This window comes from Dipodomys ordii, unplaced genomic scaffold, assembly GCF_000151885.1.
Source record: "Dipodomys ordii isolate 6190 unplaced genomic scaffold, Dord_2.0 Scaffold105, whole genome shotgun sequence".
In the NCBI taxonomy this organism is placed as follows: Eukaryota; Metazoa; Chordata; class Mammalia; order Rodentia; family Heteromyidae; genus Dipodomys; species Dipodomys ordii.
The window spans coordinates 3,702,076-3,721,702 of record NW_012267321.1 but is presented as its reverse complement, the minus strand read 5'-3'; the positions used below and the strand labels follow the sequence as shown (position 1 = coordinate 3,721,702).

At 48.5% G+C, this 19,627-nt stretch overlaps 1 protein-coding gene across 1 annotated transcript; it reads left to right on the top strand.

Annotated features, from left to right (window-relative positions):
• Window positions 1-7,619: 7,619 nt before the first annotated feature.
• On the top strand, window positions 7,620-16,826 carry Znf8 (zinc finger protein 8). Its single transcript, XM_013027774.1, has 4 exons — window positions 7,620-8,013; window positions 12,937-13,063; window positions 13,540-13,632; window positions 15,165-16,826. The coding sequence occupies exons 1-4, from the start codon at window positions 7,948-7,950 to the stop codon at window positions 16,601-16,603; spliced, it is 1,725 nt and encodes a 574-aa protein (XP_012883228.1). The 5' UTR covers window positions 7,620-7,947; the 3' UTR covers window positions 16,604-16,826.
• Window positions 16,827-19,627: the final 2,801 nt, after the last annotated feature.

Here is a 19,627-nt window from a genome sequence, read left to right as displayed (position 1 = left end):
GCTCAGTGGTAGAGCGCTTGCCTTGCATGCCTGAGGCCCTGGGTTTGATTCCTCAGCACCACATAAAGCAAAATGAAAAAAGCTGGAAGTGGCGCTGTGGCTCAAGTGGTAGAGCGCTAGCCTTGAGCTGAAGAACTGAGGGACAGCGCCCAGGCCCAGAGTTCAGGCCCCACGACTGGACCAAAAAAAAAGAATAACTAGCTTTCATTGTCTTGGGAGCAAAGACTGCAACCCAGGCATAATTCACACGTGTATTTTACTTTGTCTTGGTCCAGCTCTTAGCCATTCCACACTGTCTGAATAGATGGCCTTCCAGCCTCTTAACTCTTTCCAGAGCTGTCTTTTCACCTTTCCAGGGCCAGTTCTCAGCATTTTAAGTACTAATGAGGCAGCCTTCCAACCTCTGAACCCTTTCCGGGTCTGACAGCTCTGCTTCAGTGTTCCCTACAGTGTGAGGTTCCACTTCAGGACTCTACCTTTGTTCTTCTGAGTAAACATCCTAGGGATGTGAGTTAAGTGGTAGAGGCTGTGAGTTCAATCCCCAAACCATAATAAGCACCTTCAACTCCACAGCCCAAATAGGCTCAGCAAATGGTGCTAAGAGGGGCTCTTCACAGCCTCTTCTCCAGATCAGAGTAGAAGCCATGAGGCCAAGTGCCTGGAAAATGATGGGAGCATCAATATCCTATGCCTTCTCATGCATCTGTCAAGGTGCTATGATGGCCCAAAGACATTTCAACACCCTGATAGTGTGTATAAGTTTCTTTGTGATGGTACTTGAACTTGCCCTGTGATATGTTAGCCGAGAAGTAACTCCACATTATTTCAAGAATGAAAAGAAGCTGGCACCTGTGGCTCATGCCTGTAATCCTAGATACTCAGAAGCCTGAGATCAGTATAGCAGTTCAAAGCCAGCCCGGGCAGGAAAGTCCATGAAACTCTTATCTCCAATAAACCACTCTAAAACCAGAAATGGCACTGTGGCTCAAGCGGTAGAGCCCTCGCCTTGAGCCAAAAAGCTGAGGGACAGCGCCCAAGCCCAGAGTTAAAGCCCCACCACTGACCAAAAAAAAAAAAAAAGAATCATTTTTCTGAAGATCAAAGATGAAGTTCACAGACAGGTTTCAGCCATATTTGACTCTTGCCCAGACTGTCTGGGATTACTGTGCCTCCACTCCTGGTTTGTTCTATAAGCTGGTTTCACTGGATTTTTGCCTTGGCTGGACCCTGCTATCTGCTTTCCAAATAAGTAGTACAGTCAGGACCCATATGTTGCCCTTGAGGGAATTTCTGAGCAGGGAGCCTCTTCACACTCAGCATTCAAGTCTAGCTCACCACTAAAGGTCCAGCATCTTCTGCAGCACAGTAATGAGATCAACAGATGCTGCCAGATACCACAGAAGTGCATGTGTTGCTTCATTCATAACTCCAGACAAACTCAAGTTAAGCATTTTCTTCCTGGTATATTGCTAAGAAGCAAAGGACTTCTGTGAACTCACCATACAATAAAGCTCAGACATTAGTCAGTGCCTAAGGAAACACAACTGCTGGGGATTCTGTTGAGTCAATCCTGGGCTAACATTAATTTGTTTGGTGTGTATGGTACATGCCTGTAAGCTCTGGGGCTTGAGATTCAAAGTCAGCCTGGACAAGCAATTCCCAGAGTCTATTCCCAGTTAACCAACGAAAAGCCAGGAGTGCCAGCCTTGAGCAAAAAAGCTAAGTCAGTGCACAAGGCCCTGAGTTCAAACTCCAGTGCTCACACACACACACACAAAAACACATAGTACTTGGTGGATAGTTCCATGGTATAGCACTTGCCTAACATATTCAAAGCACAGTGGGGGAAAGATAAAAATAAGAACTAATAAGTAGGTATTAACTTTGAGATGCTCTTAGGAGTTAAAAAACTAGAACATAAACTGAGATGTTGATCGATAAACTACCCCAAACTCAAGTTAGGATTCCATATTAGTTTCCTGAAACAAGGATAATAAACACCACTCTCCTGGCAATTAAAACAATAGAATCTTATTCTCTCAATGGTCTAGGTACCAGACATACAGAATCATTATCCAGGATGAAGTTAATTTGTCAATGGATCTCCACACTTTTCGATGTCTCAGTGGAAGATCTGTTAATTTCCAGTCTTCTGGCCAGTGCATCATTGGCTTGTAAACCTACTGCTCAAATCTTGCTTGCCCCCGTCAGGCCTGCTCCTCGGTGGGTTAAATTTCCCCCTTCCCCTTCAGCCTCTTCATTTTGCCCAACATATAGTGCAAGATGAATATCTCAACATCCTTAATTTAATCCTATCTGCAAGAGGAGAATATTGGTTTTTTGTTTGTTTAGTTTTTTTGGTTGTGGGCCTGAACTCTGGGCCTGGGTGCTGTCCCTCAGTTCTTCAGCTCAAGGCTAGCGCTCTACCACTTGAGCCACAGCGCCACTTCCGGCTTTTTTTCTGCTTATGTGGTGCTGAGGAATCGAACCCAGGGGCTCATACATGCAAGGCAAGCACTGTACCACTGAGCCACTTTCCCAGCCCTGAGAATATTGTTGAGTATAAGGATTGCAGTAGGGGCTGGGAAGGAGGCTCAGTGGTAGAGCGCTTGCCTTGCATGCCTGAGGCCCTGGGTTCGATTCCTCAGCACCACATAAGCAGAAAAAGCCGGAAGTGGCACTATGGCTCAAGTGGTAGAGTGCTAGCCTTGAGCTGAAGAGCCAAGGGACAGCACCCAGGCCCAGAGTTCAGGCCCCCACAACCGGCAAAAAAAAAAAAAAAAAAAAAAGGATTGCAGTAATCTCATTAATTACAGGCTGAATCTAAATGAACATGAGATGTATTTTGGAGGGCGTTCAAATGGTTGTAGAGAATATAGGGAAACCTGTTCTGAAATGTGTGTCTTGTACAGATGGAGGTCACTGTGGCAAGGCCTCACTCAGTTGTGAGGACAGCTATGGGAAGTCTTTCAGGTGGAAAGCTAACCTTATTGTACATCAGGATTCACACTGGAGAAAAATCCTATGAATGGGTACTTACACTCCCATGGAAAGTCCTCTGCCCAAGTTCTGACTCTTCTCATACGTAAAAGGACACATGCTCAAGAGAAGTCCTGTTGAGTGTAACCAGTGTGGAAAATCCTTCGTTCAGTGCACTCAACGCAGTAGGCATCTGAGAATTCCATGGGGGAGAGGCCACTACGAGTGCACTCATGGCAGTCAGTCCTTCACAGACAGTCTGAAACATCAGAGAACTCATACTGGACAGCTTTCACTGGGAGGTCCCATGCCCCCTCCCAACAGAGAATTCCTTCTCCACATAAACATAATGACTGTGGGAATACTTTTGGCAGTGATCTCAGCTCAGAGTGCAGCAGCAGACACAAGCCGAAGAGAAACCATATGGGTAAAGTCATTGTGGAAAGGCTTTCAGCCAGAAGATTCCCCTCATTGTGCATTGTCCATCAGATGTCCAGATAACACATTCTGAAAATGAGCAGGAAGATACTTTTGGCAGGATTGGAGTTTAAACCCAAGGCATTATGTGTGCTAGGCAGGTACTCTTCCACTTGAACCATGTCTTAAGAGTTTTGTGCTATACTTACATTTTGCAAAGAGTCTTTTGTTGATGCCCACAGATGGCCTCAAATTGTGATCCTCCTACCTGTAGACCACAGATTGTACCACCCACGCTTGATTTGCTGCATGATATGGGGTCTTGCTAACTTTTTTTGCCCAGGTTGTCCTTGAGACTTCTCCCAATCTCCATCTCCTGAGTTGCTGAGAATACGTGTGTACACCACTAGGCCAAGCTGGAAGATATTTTTTATGAGTTTTAAATGCTTAAGAAGATCTTGCACAAAAAAAGTTGGTGCTGAGTGACAAAATACAAAGGCAGACGTTTTCAAATGTAATGTAAATCAGCAATTAAAACCACAAATTGAGGGGCTGGGAAGGTGGCTCAGTGGTAGAGCACTTGCCTTGCATGTATGAGGCCCTGGGTTTGATTCCCCAGCACCACATAAGCAAAAAAAGAAAAAAGCCAGAAATTGCCATGCTGACCCCAGTAGAGTCTGCTTAGCATGGGAAACCATCTATCAGACCATGATAGGAGCTTCAGAGACCTATCTCTGAGTTTTGGGACTTACCGAAGTCTACCTCAGAGAATGGGGCTTTACAGAAACCTATCTCCAAGTTTTGGGACTTCACCAAAGTCTACCTCGGAGAATAGGGCTTCTAAGAGGCCTACTCCTGGGAAAAGGCTGGCAAAACCCCTGGAAAAGATGTGTTTCTGCCTTTCTTTCCCTCATAAGAGTGCCTATTAATCTTTTACTGCTTCTACTGCTCTTTGTACTTACTCATTGTCAACGTTTCTTAAGAGTGTTGATGACTCCAATATCTGATGAGTGTCTTATAAATATGACTGACTCACCAGAGTTAAGTGCTACCCTGAAACCCCTCTTATGGAGTTTAGTAGACAAGTTATAAGTAAATATGAAAGTATTAGGGGTTTCACGAAGTCACTTCAGCAGAAGGAATTGTTTGTAAGGGACTTATTAGAAGCTGTAGGCTCAGTTAGAACAGAAAGAATGTATGGCAATTGCTGAGGCAATTATTTAGGAGAAAGAATTTCCTGCTATTTACTAAGAGAATTGCTAGACCTAGGTAATTGCTAGATCCAGGTCTCCATGAGGTTTACTATTAAAGAAAAAACAAGAAAGATCGTATGGAAAAGTTAAGGCCTCTATAAAGATAGGTAATGGTTAATTGGTGACAAACATCAAAACCCGAACCCATTGTATTCCTTAGAGATAAGCCGAAGACAAATGACCAGCTGCTGACCACCCAAGAATGAAGCCATGCAGCAAGATTGTGTAAACTTTTGCCCTCTCTCATGGTGACTTCTGTTATAAAAGTTTGCTATCCCCTGCATTAAACAGCATTCAGCATCCACTCCTCTTGTGTGTGAGTTGTCTGTTTGCCATCTCCCCCCCTATTCCAGGTTCCTCCCCTAGGTGTCCTCCATTGTCCCGACAGAACCTGGTCCGCGGTAAGAAATGGCGCTGTGGCTTAAGTGGTAGAGCTGAAGAGCTGAGGGACAGTGCCCAGGCCCAGAGTTCAGGCCCCACGACTGGACCAAAACACACACACACACACACAAATTGATCTGGGCATCAGTGGCTCACGCCTGTAATCTTAGCTACTTAGGAGGCTGAGATCTGAGGATCACAGTTTGATACCAGCCTGGGCAGGAAAGTCTTGAGCCACAGTGCCACTTCCAGGGTTTCATGTGAGCCATCTACCACTAAGTCATATCTCTATCTTTTTTTTTTTCTTTTTTTCTTGCCAGTCCTGGGGCTTGAACTGAGGGCCTGGGCAATGTCCCTGAGCTCCTTTTACTCAAGGCTAGCACTCTACCACTTGAGCCACAGTACCACTTCTGGCTTTTTTTGGGGGGGAGGGGAGGGTCCGGTTGTGGGGCCTGAACTCTGAGCCTGGGTGCTGTCCCTCAGCTCTTCAGCTCAAGGCTAGTACTCTACCGCTTGAGCCATAGCGCCACTTCCGGCTTTTTTTTTTTTTGCTTATGTGGTGCTGAGGAATCAAACCCAGGGCCCCATGCATGAAAGGCAAGCACTCTACCACTGAGCCACCTTCCCAGCCTATTTCTGGCGTGCGCGCGCGCACGCGTGTGTGTGTATGTGGTATGATGCTGAGGAATCGAACCCAGGGCTTCATGCATGCAAGGCAAGCCACCTTCCCAACCATCCCTGCCCATCTTATCTCGAATTAAATAACAAAAAAAGCTGGAAGTGGCACTGTGACTCAAGTGGTAGAACGCTATCCTTGAGTAAAAGAAGCTCAGGACAGCACCCAGGCCCTGAGTTCAAGCCCCAGGACTGGAAAACACACATACAAACACACACACACACAAATTGGGGAGTAATTCAGGGTAGGAAATCTTCCGGAATTATCATTTTCTTTTTTTAATTATCTTTAAGAAGTTGTACAAAAGGGCTTCAATTCAACTTAACAGTTTATGAGTCTAACTCATCTTGACCAATATAATTTCTTCCATGTTCTCCCTGACTCTTCCCACATTATTACTACTACTGCCATTATTATTGTGGTTGCTGCTGCTGCTGCTGCTAGGGATTGAACCCAGGGTCTTGGATATGCCAAGCAAGCATTAATTACTTGAGTCACATCTCCAGCCCCAAATCTGTGTGTGTGTGAGAGAGAGAGGGAGGGAGAGAGAGAGAGAGAGAGAGAGAAAAGAGGCTCAGGACAACACCCAGACCCTGAGTTCAAGCCCCACAACCAACAAAAAATAGAAGACAGGATTTCAGTGAGCAGGTGGCTCATCCCTGTAATCCTAGCTATTGTGGTTTGAAGCCAGCCCAGGCAGGAAAGTCTGTGAGACTCTTATCTCCAATTAACCACCAGAAAATTGGAAGAGGTGCTGTGCCTCAAGGTGGTAGAGCACTAGCCTTGAGCATGAAAGCTCAGGGACAGCTCCCAGTTCCTGAGTTCAAGCCCCAGAACTGGCACCAAAAACAATCTTTTAATAGACTTGGTAGTGATTATAATAGTATAATTTTGAACTTTAGTTTGGTTATAATATTATTCCTCCAGCATCTTCTAGAAAACTATACTGCATCTTGAGAAAAATGAGAGTAGACCAATTTTTCCTGAAAACAAGAGATTCTAGTCTTCTGAATCATCACATTAAGGATATCCCCTCTACCTAAAACCACAGCCTCCCTTAATTTCCACCCATGCCTAAAAACCTGCTCCTCCTCCTCGTACAACCGCAGTGCCCAACCGGGGCCCTGCAGAAGGAGAGTTGTGGAGTAAGGTGCCCAGCAGGGAGCGAGGATGCTGGGAGTTTAACAGGGGCGGACACCTCAGTATGTTCCCAACTGTACTTCCAGTGCAGTAACTCATCACTTTACTAACGCGCTTTCCGATATGCAAGGTTTAAATACGTTCTCCCCCTTTTTTCTTTCTCTCAGGAATTCAAGAAGGTCACCACACCCCTTGCCTTATCTTGCTGACCATAGGAATGATGGACCATCTGAACAGAAAGACATACAACTCTGTAGACGGCCCGGACATCAGGAAAGAGCAGTCCCCAGTCCTGCCTCGGCACATGATAGGGAAGCTGCTGGGCTTTTACTTAAAAATCTGCCCCCCCCCTCAACACCCCCCCGCAAACACACAGGAGGACCGTACTCCTTCCCATGAGTTAACCATGCTGGCCCTCGTTTTCCTGGCCAAACCCCTGTGACAATTATTTGTGAACTGCTGAGTTGGGGGGAATCAAATCTTCGACATCACCAAGTTTCTTCTTATCCACTGTGCCTTGCCCTCGAAAGCCTCGCGTTCCCTGTTCCAGACACTCGCCCCTGAAGGCTGATCACATTCCCGGGACGCTGCAAGTTTCCAGCCCATCCGGGGCGCCCCAGGTCTCCGCTCAGTCCTTCCAGGGAGCGTGGGCTGACATTCAACAGCGGGTGCCGCCATTCCCATTACTGCTTACGTCCCTGTCCTAGGCAGAGGAGCTCAGGGGGAAAAGGTCGATCCCTGAACCCCAGCCCCTGCGAGCCCGAGTCCCCGAGGCTGCCTACTCCCAGTCTAGCCAGGTAGCGGGAGGCGGCTGGATTCGGTCTGGCTTCCTCATTGGCTGAAGGTCCAACGAGCGGTAGCTCCCATTGGCTGTGGGACAGAAAGCCTCCCATTGGTCTACAACATGGAGAGCAGAGACTCTCATTGGTTCAGTGCTGCGGCGCGGCGCGCGGCCTTCTGGGAGTTGTGGTCTTGAGGTCCCTGGCACGGCCGCCATTGTCTGGCCGGCCGCTGGTCTGGTGGTCCCCCTTGGTGGGTGAGACAGCACATTTGCTCGAGGGTCGTCGCTCTGGGTGCCTGTGCTCGACCCACCGGCCCAGGATGGACCTCGAGGACCTAGCGGCCGCGGTGACCATGGCCGCGCCTCCGCCGGCGGCACGGCTTCAGGTAACGGTCCTCCGGGCTGTGGGCTCCGGGCCTAGCGCCTCTCGTGGACACTGCATCCCCGCGGCGCGGCGTGGCGGGAGACCCGCCGTAGCGTCCGGCCCACCTGGGGAACAGGCTCGGAGCCGGAGCCCGGCCCCCGCCCCGGTGCCCCTGCCTCCTGCCCTCCCGTGGCCCAAGTCCGTGGCCCGGAAGCAGAGCGAAGCCTCCGCCCTCTCGCCCGCGGCCGTGACGGGCGCCCCCGCCAGGCGCGGAGGGGCCGGAGGCCCTCCCGTGGATGAAAACGGCAACTTCCGGCCAGCACCGGCCGCGTGAGTGTTCGATGGTCACTTGCGGGGTGTGCGGTGAGTGTGCAAGGTCCCAGGCCCTCAGCGCTGGCTCGGCTCGGCGACCTGCTCCCCACGTAGTACTCTGCAGCAGTAACCGGAACAACCCGTGCTCCTCCACCTTGAGTGCCCCGCACGTCCTGGCGTGTGCGAGCTTGGCGTGTGCATGGGTGTGTGTATGTGTGAGTGCGCGCGTGCGCACGCCCAGGGTTAGACTGTTGACAGTTACAGGTTGTGTGTGTGTCGGGGAGGGAGTGCATTTCCGATGGAGTGCCCAGGGTTAGATTATTAAGTTACAGGTTGTGTGTGTGTGTCTGTCTGTCTCTCTGTCTATATGTCGGTTGTGGGGTTGTGGGGCCTGACGGGGTCTGGATGCTGCTCCTCAGCTCTTCAGCTCAAGGACAGTTACAGGTTGTGTGTGTGTGTGTGTGTGTGTGTGTGTGTGTGTGTGTGATAGAGAGAGAGAGAGAGAGAGAGAGATGAGGCCTGAACAAGGACAGTTACAGGTTCTGTGTGCCTGTCTGTGTCTGTGTGTCTATGTGTATATGTGTCGGTTGTGGGGCCTGAGTGGGTCTGGGTGCTGCTCCTCAGCTCTTCAGCTCAAGGACAGTTACAGGGTGTGTGTGTATGTTTGTGTGTGTGTGAGAGAGAGGAAGAGAGAGAGATAGGGCCTGAACTCTGTCCCTCAGCTCTTCAGCTCAAGGACAGTTACAGGTTCTTTTTTTTTTTTTGGTCGGTCGTGGGGCTTGAACCCCTCAGCTCTTCAGCTCAAGGCAAGCATTCTACCACTTGAGCTACAGCGCCACTTCTGGTTTTCTGGTGGTTTATTGGAGATAGGAGTCTCATGGTCTCTCCTGCCCGGGCTGACTTTGAACTGCGATCCTCAGATCTCATCCTCCTGAGTAGCTAGGATTACAGGCGTCAGCCACCAGCGCCCTGCTAGTTACAGGTTCTTAAATGTTTGTTATCCCAGGTTTGCATGACATATGGCCACACCATATTCTTGGTAGGCAGAGAGCAGTAAGGAAGGCTGAAAAGTGTGTGATCTGATCCTGTATAATAAATAACCCCCAAATTTAGTGATGTGACGCAATACCTCAGTTTCAGATGTGTAGCAGCAGTTCACCAATCCCAGAATGACTTAGCTAATGGATCTGACTCAGGTTCATAAGGTTAGAATCAAGATGTCAGCCTCGCCATTGTCTCCTGAGACAACTGGGGCTGTTGGGGCCACCTTCAAGATGGCACTCATGGTGACTATCAGCCAAGCCTTCTGTTCTTCTCCATGTAGACCCTTCTGGGTTTCCTCACAAAACGCTGCCTGGTTCCCACTGCATGAGTTGTCTGTGGAGAGCACTGCCACCTCAGCTCAGAATGCACAGTTCCATAGACTCCTGTCACTCGGCCCTGCTGAGTGAAAGAGTTCACAGTTGGTTCCATAGACTCCCTATCACTCAGGAGTGCAGGAGTTTACAGTTATTTCCATCGATTCCTGTCACTGGGCCTTGCTTAGTGCAGGAGTTCACAGTTATTTCTACCATATCCTGTCAGTCCACCTTGTTGAGTGCAGGAATTCACAGTTATTTCCATAGACTCCTGTCACTTGGCCCTACTGAGTGCAGGAGTTCACAGTTATTTCCGTAGTATCCTGTCAGCCAGCCTTGCTGAGTGCAGGAGACCACATGTCATCTGGAAATGATAGGTACTCATCTTGGAGGTCGCCACCACAGGAGGAAGAGCCAAATTTGCAAGGCTTTGAGGTTAAGTACATTGGTTTCTATGGTTGCTATAACAAGTCTTTATACACTCTGTGGCTTAAGATACTACACTTTCTGGGACTGGAAATGTGGCTCAGTGGTAGAGGGCTTGCCTAGCATGCATGACGCCCTGGGGTCGAATCCTCAGTACCACATAAACAGAAAAGGCTGGAAGAGGCACTGTGGCTCACGTGGTAGAGTGTTAGCCTTGAGCAAAAGAAGCTCAGGGACAGTGCCCAGGCCTTGAGTTCAAGCCCACAACCTCCAAAAAAGAAAAAAAAAAGTCCCATAAAATCAACCTCACTGGTCTAGAATTAAGATGTGAGCAGACGCCCTCCCTACTGGTGCTCTAAGGGAGAATGTGTTTCTCCTCTTTTCTACCACAGCTCTAGGCCTGCCATTCCTTACCAGGGCTGGGGGGGACAGGAGGAGGGGCACCACTGGCTTTATCAGTCTTCAAAGCCATCAGTGTAACATCTTGGTTCAGTGGTCAAATTGCCTCTGACTTCTATATTAAGTCTCTTCTTTTGCCTGTCTTATAAAGAAATTAATGGACTAGAATTGTAGCTCAGTCGTAGATCATTTGCCTAGCATAAAAAAAGCCCTGCCTGTAATCCTAGCCACTCAGGAGGCTAAGGTCTGAGGATTATGGTTCAAAGCAAGCCTAGACAGGAAAATCCATGAAACACTTATCTCCAATTAATCACTGAAAGTGGAGCTGTGGCTCAAAGTGGTTTGGAACAAAAGAGCTCAGGGACAGCAGCCAGGCCCTGAGTTCAAGCCCCAGGGCAGAGGTAGGGATTCCCCAAATTAAGTCACATACCTGGCCCTGAAGGCAGGTGAGTTTCTAATATCCTTTTCTTAGGATATATACCCTTCTTTTTAGGTAGTATGACTTAAGGATCTGAGGGTATTAGTTGGTTCTTGCCGTGTAACAACCTATTCTAAAACTGTGTGTCTTAAAGCAGTAGCAATAGCTGGGCACCAGTGCTTTGCACCTGTAATACTAGCTACTCAGGAGACTGAGATCTGAGTATCTTACTTCAAAGCAAGCCTGGACAGGAAATTCCCAGGTACTTTCTTTTTTTGTCAGTCGGGGCTTGAACTCTGGACCTGGGTGCTGTCCCTCAGCTCTTCAGATCAAGGCCAGCGCTCTACCACTTGAAACACAGTGCCACTTCCAGTTTTCTGTTGGTTTATTGGAGGTACGAGCCTTATGGCCTTTCCTGCTGGGGCTGGCTTTGAACCACGATCCTCAGATCTTAGTCTCCTGAGTAGCTAGGATGACAGGTGTGAGCCACCCATGCCTGGCTCTCCCAGGTACTTTTATCTCGAATAAACTACCACAAATCCAGAAAGGGAGCTTTTGTGCTTTGAGCACAAAAAAATCTCAGGGAGGCTGGGAAGGTGGCTCAGTGGTAGAGTGCTTGCCTTGCATGCATGAGGCCCTGGGTTCGATTCCTCAGCACCACATAAGCAGAAAAAGCCAGAAGTGGCACTGTGTCTCAAGCAGTAGAGTGCGCGCCTTGAGCTGAAGAGCTGAGGGACAGCGCACAGGCCCAGAGTGCAGGCCCATGACTGACCAAAATAAATAATGAATGAATAAATAAATAAATATCTCAGGGACAGCACCCAGGTCCTAAGTTCAAGCTGCTGCAGGACTGCCCTTCCTCCCCGCCAAAAAAAATAACCACCCATTTCTTCAGCCCAGAAATCTCTTGATTTCACCTGCTTTCTGTTTCTTAGCCTATATGGTCAGTTACAGGCCAGCTGTTACTGCCTTTTTTGTTAGTGTGGTGGTCATGGGGCTTGAATTCAAGGCCTGGGCACTGTTTGCTCAAGGCTAGTGCTCTGCCACTTTGAGCCACAGTTCCACTTAGTTTTTTTCTTTTTTTGTTTGTTTCATTTTTCTTTTGGTTAATTGGAGATAAGCGTGTCATGGACTTTAGTGCTGAGGATGGCTTTGAACCGTGATCCTCAGGTCTCAGCCTCCTTAGCTAAGGTTATAGGTGTGAGCCACTGGCACTTGACTTATTATTGGCTTTGTGTTGATTTTTTTTTTCTTTTTTTTCTTTTTTTTTTGGTCGGTCGTGGGGCTTGAACTCTAAGCTTGGGTACGGTCTCTGCGCTCTTCAGCTCAAGGCAAACGCTCTACCACTTGAGCCACAGTGCCACTTCTGGCTTTTTCTGCTTATGTGATGCTGAGGAATCGAACCCAGGGCCTCATGCATGCAAGGCAAGCACTCTACCGCTGAGCCACCTTCCCAGACCCGCACTTCCCATTTTCTAATGGTTTATTGGAGATAAAAGTCTCAGAGACTTTCCTGCCTGGGCTGGCTTTGAACTGCAATCCTCAGATCTCAGCCTCCTGAGTAGCTAGGACTACAGGCTCTAGCCATTGGTGCCCGGCGATTTTTGTTGTTGTTGTTGCTGATCGTGGGGATTGAACTCTGGGCTTGGGCGTTATCCCTAAGCTCTTCAGCTCAAGGCGAGCACTCTACCACTTGAGCCACAGCGCCACTTCCAGTTTTCTAGTTGTTTATTGGAGAGTCTCATGGATTTTCCTGCCTGGGCTGGCTTTGAACCTCAGAGATCCTCAGATCTCAGCCTGCTGAGTAGCTAGGATTACAGGCGTGATCCACCAGCACCCGGCTCTTTGTGTTGATCTTAATAGATATTTTCACTTGTAGTAGCCCAGTATATGCCCAGTGCTACCTGGATACCACATCACTCAGAATGACCCTCTCTCAGAATACTTGCCTGCCCTATTTTTCCCTTCCCCATTTTTCCACCAGAAAGCATTGATGGGACTGGTCCAACTGATTGAGAATATGATATTTCAGGAGCCAGTGACCTTCCGGGATGTAGCCGTGGACTTCACCCAGGAGGAGTGGGGACAGCTGGACCTTACCCAGAGGACACTGTATCGTGAAGTGATGCTGGAGACCTTCCGGCACCTGCTGTCTGTGGGTAAGGCCCACTTCTCAAGCCTCAGTGACTGACTCCTCCTAAGTTGTAGTTTGTAAGCCCCTGGCAGGGGACATTACCTAAGTGTCATTTCCTGTGGGGCACAGGTGCAGAAGAAGAGGGTGCAGAAGAAGAGGGTGCAGAAGAAGAGGGAGTCGGGGCTGGGAAGGTGGCTCAGTGGTAGAGCGTTTGCCTTGCATGCCTGAGGCCCTGGGTTCGATTCCTCAGCACCACATAAGCAAACAGAAAAAAGCCAGAAGTGGCGCTATGGCTTGGTAGAGCACTAGCCTTGAGCTGAAGAGCTGAGGGACAGTGTCCAGGCCCAGAGTTCAGGCCCCACGACCGGACCCAAAAAAAAAAAAGAAGAAGAAGAAGAAGAGGTGCATGAGTCTTCATGGTCAGGAGTCTGGTCTGTAACCTGAATTGGCTCATTCCCTCCAGAGTAGCTTCCAAAATCCTGTGTCTCTTCCTGTGTCCAGGTCCTGAGCTCCCCAAACCCGAAGTCATCTCTCAGCTGGAACAAGGGGCTGAGTTATGGATAGAGAGAGGAGTCACCCAGGGCTATAATCCAGGTAAAAGCTCACCAAATGGGTACCCCAAACAAGGCATCATAGGCCACTAGAGATACCACAGAAAAGACAGTGTTGGAGCACTCAAGACCACCCTCTTTTCCAGGCCCAGTCACATGCATAGGCAGGCCCTCACACACACACCCCAACCCAGGCCTTCCTACTACGTGTCAACTCTGGGCACTGACTGCACACTCTTGTGGACCCTTAAGTGACTGGACAGGGCAAGGTGCAAGCCAGGGAGGGGTCCCATGGTCTCCAGCAGTATCCACATTGGATCTCTAGTGCCAGTTCTTTTGTTTTTCTTTTTTGTTATGGGTCATGGGTCTTGAACTCTGGGCCTGGGCACTGTCCCTGCACTCTTCAGCTCAAGGCAAATGCTCTGCCACTTGATCCACAGTGCCACTTCTGGTTTTCTGAGTGGTTTATTGGAGATGAGAGTCTCACAGACTTTTCTGCCCCGACTGGCTTTGAACTGTGATCCTCAGATCTCAGCCTCCTGAGTAGCTAGGATTATAGGAGTGAGCCACCGGTGCTGGGCTTCTAGCACCAGTTTTGTGAGTTATTGGGTCATTATAAGAAGGCAATAAAAAAAAAAAAGAAAAAAAAAGAAGGCAATATTCAGGCATCGGTGGCTCATGCCTGTAAACCTAGATACTCAGGAGGCTAAGATCTGAGGATTGCAATTCAAAGCCAGCCCGGGCAGGAAAGTCAGTGAGACTCCTATCTCCAATAAACCACTCAGAAAACCAGAAGTGGTGCTGTGGCTTAGGAGGCAGAGCACTCACCTGGAGCTGAAGAGCTGAGGGACAGCGCCCAGGCCTAGAGTTCAAGCCCCACAACCACAAAAAAAGAAAGAAGAAGAAGAGGGGGGGGGGAGAGGAGGCAATAGAGGTAGAGCCAGAAAAGGTCATATGACAAAATATAAGGGCCAGTTAAAGATGCTACAGGGAGCCGGGCGCCAGTGGCTCATGCCTGTAATCCTAGCTATTCAGGATGTTGAGATCTGAGGATCTCGGTTCAAAACCAGCCCGGGCAGGAAAGACTGTGAGACTCCTATCTCCAATAAACCACTAGAAAACCGGAAGTGGCACTGTAGCTCAAGTGGTAGAGCGCTCGCCTTGAGCTGAAGCTGAGGGACAGCGCCCAGGCCCAGAGTACAAGCCCCACAACTGACAAAAAAAAAAAAAAAGTGCTACAGGGCTGTCTCTTCTCTGTTCTTCCCTTGAGCCTCCAGGAGGAGCCAGCCCACCCACGTCTGGGTTTAAAGACTTTAGTATTCCAGATAACACATGTGTTACTTAACAGAACTGTGTTTGTGCAGGTTGTGACAGCATTAGGTAGGAAGTGAGTATTTTTTTTTATTATTATTACCATCTCCTAGCCCAGGAATGAAACTGTTTTAGGGCAGGGTACTTGGTGTCATAATGAGAATCAGCACTTGTCTAGCAAGATCAACAGCAGAGATCTGAGATTTTTTTTCCCACAATTTCTCATAATTCCTGGGTTATTTTTGTTTTTGTTTTTGTTTTCAGTTTGGGCACTTGGACCCGAAGGCTACATGTTCCTCAAGTCTCAGGGCCTTCCCAAGGAGGAGCCATTCCCCTATACAGAAAGGAAAGAGCTCCTGAAGGAGACTCCACGGCCTCCCATGATGGTGGGGGCCCAGGAGTGTGAGGGCCAGCTCCAGTCTCTGAGTCAGAACCCAGCTAACCTGAGGCAACTGGAATTGGGCCTCAAAGATGGATCAGTTCAAAGTCAAGACTATGAAAGTCACAGACAGGAAAACTGTGTCTTGCATTCCAATGTAGATCCATTCCTAGAGATTTCTAGGAGAGAATATTTCTGTACTTATGACTCACAAGTTAAAAACTCAGAACACAACTCAATCTTAGTCAGTCAGCGGCCGGCAGACCTCCCAGGAACACAGCCCTGTAACAACAAAGAGTGTCACAGAGCCACTGAGCAGACTGTACCTGCTACGGAACTCATAAGGAGCCCAGTGCTGGATAAACCCTACAAATGTACTGACTGCGGGAAGTCATTTAACCACAATGCACACCTCACGGTACACAAGAGGATTCATACAGGAGAGAGACCTTACATGTGCAAAGAATGCGGGAAAGCCTTCAGTCAGAACTCTTCCCTCGTTCAACACCAGCGAATCCACACTGGAGACAAGCCCTATAAGTGTGCTGAGTGTGGAAAGTCTTTCTGCCACAGTACACATCTCACTGTCCACCGTAGAATTCACACTGGAGAAAAGCCTTATGAGTGTCAGGACTGTGGGAGGGCCTTCAATCAGAACTCGTCACTTGGCCGGCACAAAAGGACACACACTGGAGAGAAGCCGTATACCTGCAGTGTTTGTGGGAAATCCTTCTCTCGGACCACCTGTCTCTTTCTGCACCTTCGGACTCACACTGAGGAGAGGCCCTTTGAGTGTAACCATTGTGGGAAGGGCTTCAGACACAGCTCCTCTCTGGCTCAGCATCAGCGAAAGCATGCTGGGGAGAAGCCCTATGAGTGCCAACAGCGGCTGATTTTTGAGCAGACACCGGCTTTCACCAAGCACGAGTGGACAGAAACCCTTGGCTGTGCCCCACCTTTGAGTCAGGATGAAAAGACTCAGCGGAGTGACAAGCCATTTAAATGTAATCAGTGTGGGAAATGTTTCATTCAGAGCTCTCATCTCATTCGACATCAGGTAACTCACAGCAGAGATGAGCCCCATGGGCGCACAAGAAGACGTGAACGGTCCTGTGGTCAGAAGGCCCAGCTTACTCATCATCAGCAGTCCAATTCAGCAGAGGACCCTGGGGGCCAGGCAGAAGCAGGACAGCCAGCGAGCAAGACTCAGGCCTTGTTTGACATTCATGAAATCATGCAGCAGAAAAATCCTGTTCATGTTATTGGGGTAGAAGAACATCCTCTAGGGACTTCCAAGATAGTTGACTTCAAAGAATCAACGTAGGAGTTCTTCAGAAAACATTTGAACCATAGGTGCACATGTGGTAAGTCCACAGGATGTATTCGTGTGACAAGAGGGGCTGGGGCAGAAATGGCCCAGTGACCCTTGATTTTGTATGTAAGTGGTACTTCCTAGACACCTACGGTTGGTGATTCTCAAACCTATGAGACCCTCTGCCCACTTTGCAGCAGGTATCTGTGTGTGTGTGTGTGTGTTTACGTGTGTGCGTGTGCACATGCCAGTCCTAAGGCTTGAACTCAGAGCCTGGGTATGATCCCTGAGCATTTTTGCTCAAGGCCAATGCTCTACCACTTGAGCCACAACTCTACTTCCTGATTTTGGGTGCTTAACTGGAGATAAGAGTCTCATAGACTTTCTTGCCCATCCTGACTTCAAATTTCAGTCCTCAGATCTCAACTTCCCGAGTCGCTAGGATTACAAACATGAGCCACTGGTTCCTAGCTCCAACAGATCTCTTACAGTGTTTCCTCCATTACCCTGAAGTGAGCTCACCAAGGCAGAACATTCACACAGGTGTATCTAGACAAGTCAGTGTATGGAAAGGAAAAGAGGGTGGGGAGGGCTGGCTTTCACTACATGTTTTTATATTTTTGGAAATTTGAAACATGTATAATATTACAGTTCATAAAATAAATTTAACTTTAACAAAAAACTTCCAGATTGTTTTATAATTCATTTTATTTACTGTCTGCCTCCCCCTACTAGAATGTCCACAGAAACGGGGACTGCTGTGTGGCTTTGTCACATCCAGTCTGTGTATACAAGTGTTATATAACCAACTACATGTTAAACAGCTTCAACGCTTTCACCAAAAATGAAAAATGAGTCAGGCAGCCATAGCTCACACCTGAACTTCGAGCTACATAGGATGCTAAGAAATGAAGATCACAGTTTGAAGCCAGCCAGCTCAAAACAAATCTGGGAGACTTATCTCCAATTAGTCACTGAAAAAAAAATCAGAAGTGGAGCTGTATCTCAAGTGGTAGAGTTATAGCCTTGAACAAAAATGCTCAGGGGCAGCATCTAAGCCCTGTATGTCTTAATGAACACATCAATTTCCAAGTTACTTTATTAATTCTCTGTGTCAGTCAGCACAACGTATGTTGTATATTAAATCCTTCTATATAAGTGTGTCCAGCAGGTGAGCCCCTCACATACATCTTCCAGGTACTCGGTCTGCTTCTGTAGTGTGTATGAGAAGAAACATGTAGCCATTCGGAAAGCAAACTCCTATCAGTTCTCCTAAGGAGAGCCAACATAAACATCTTCCAGCATGCAGTCTCTAACTGTAGCCATCGGCTTGTATAGCTGTTTATACGTAAACTTCAGTACAAAAATGGTTCCTGGGGCTGGGAAGGTGGCTCAGTGGTAGAGCGCTTGCCTTGCATGCTTGAGGCCCTGGGTTCGATTCCTCAGCACCACATAAGCAGAAAAAAAAAGCCGGAAGTGGCGCTGTGGCTCAAGTGGTAGAGTGATAGCCTTGAGCTGAAGAGCTGAGGGACAGTGCCCAGAGTCCAGGCCCCATGACCGGACCCCCCCCAAAAAAAAGACAAAAAACAAAACTGGTTCCTCTGTCACTCCATATTTCACTAGTTGCAGTGATATCATGACAGAAAGTCCTACGGTGGGTCTGAGGTGGCTGAAAGGATGTTTATTCCTGTGATCATCTAGCTGTGGTCTGACTGGGTCACTCAGGTCCTCTGACATTTGGAGTTCACTTTGCCACTGAGTCACTTCTACCAGGCCCATGCATACAGATGACGCCTGACGCTGCCTGTGTGTGCTGAGGAGACTCCAGGTACCGGTGCGTAGAGTTACGTCACCTGTGTGCATAAGGGAGGTTCAGGTTTGTGCCTATGCATGCCAGAATTGGGGGGCTGGCACTACCTATGTGAAGGGCAGGTGTGCAAGGGTACCCTGTATCCACACAACTCCCCGTTTCCTTCCAGTCCTTAGCAATCACTAATGTTCCCTTCCCTCCTTCCTTCCTTCCTCCTCCCATCCCTAGCCTCCCCAAGCTTGGAGCCCAGAGCCTGCTCTGTGTGTGTGTGTGTGTGTGTGTGTGTGTTTAGGAAAGGAAACTCTGCTATGGAAGCTGTCATCTGATCATGCAGGTTATCAGTAACCTGGAACTTCCACCCAGGACTGAGACCACAGCTCTATTACCCTGTGCCCTGTAGCTGCTCAACCCAGCAGCCTAGAGACTAGCTAGAGAGACCCAGGATGATAGCCCAAGGCTCTGGGCGAGGTGGGTGGTACAAGAGGCCAATATAAAGCTGTAAGTTTTCAGAAGCCAAATCCCAAACACCCTGCTCCTGCCACCTATGTTCTACCTTCCTGTCCTCCCCATCCTGGCTTAGGCTACTATCCCCCCTATTTCTTCTTCCTTTTTATGTGTCCTGCCTTCTGCTGATTTTCATGTAGTATTGAGGGTGAAGTGTTGGTACAGGCACTCATGCCTGTAATGTCTATTGCTGCCTAGTCTAACAGAGCATGGGAGTCTCTAGACAGAGCTAGAGCCACAACTCCAGAACATTTCCATCCTTCCAGAAAATTCTAGAGCTCCATCTTGATAGCACCAAACTACTTCAAAGCTAAGGCAAGAGGAGCTCAAAACTACCTTGGATAATGTAGCAAAAGCCAATCTCAAAAATATAAAAAGGGAAGCCGGGTGCCGGTGGCTCACACCTGTAATCCTAGCTAATCAGGAGGCTGAGATCTGAGGATCAGGGTTCAAAGCCAGCCCCGCAGGAAAGTCCATGAGACTCCTATCTCCAATAAACCACCAGAAAACTAGAAGTGGCACTGTGGCTCAAGTGGTAGAGCTCCTGCCTTGTGCTGAAGAGCCCAGAGTTTAAGCCCCACAACAAACAAAAAAATAAAAATAAAAGCAGGGTGCCAGTGGCTCATCCCTGTAATCTTAGCTACTCAGGAGGCTGAGATCTGAGGAGCCAGCCCCTGTAGTAAAGACTGTGAGACTCCTATCTCGAATAAACCAGAAAACCA

What these genes read in the sequence shown, in the direction of transcription:
- Znf8 (XM_013027774.1), top strand. Translation starts at nt 7,948, where the DNA reads ATGGACCTCGAGGACCTAGCGGCCGCGGTGACCATGGCCGCGCCTCCG. An exon ending in CCGGCACCTGCTGTCTGTGG is followed by an intron (nt 13,064 to 13,539) that starts GTAAGGCCCACT and finishes TCCTGTGTCCAG; the next exon opens with GTCCTGAGCTCCCCAAACCC. An exon ending in CACCCAGGGCTATAATCCAG is followed by an intron (nt 13,633 to 15,164) that starts GTAAAAGCTCAC and finishes TTTTGTTTTCAG; the next exon opens with TTTGGGCACTTGGACCCGAA.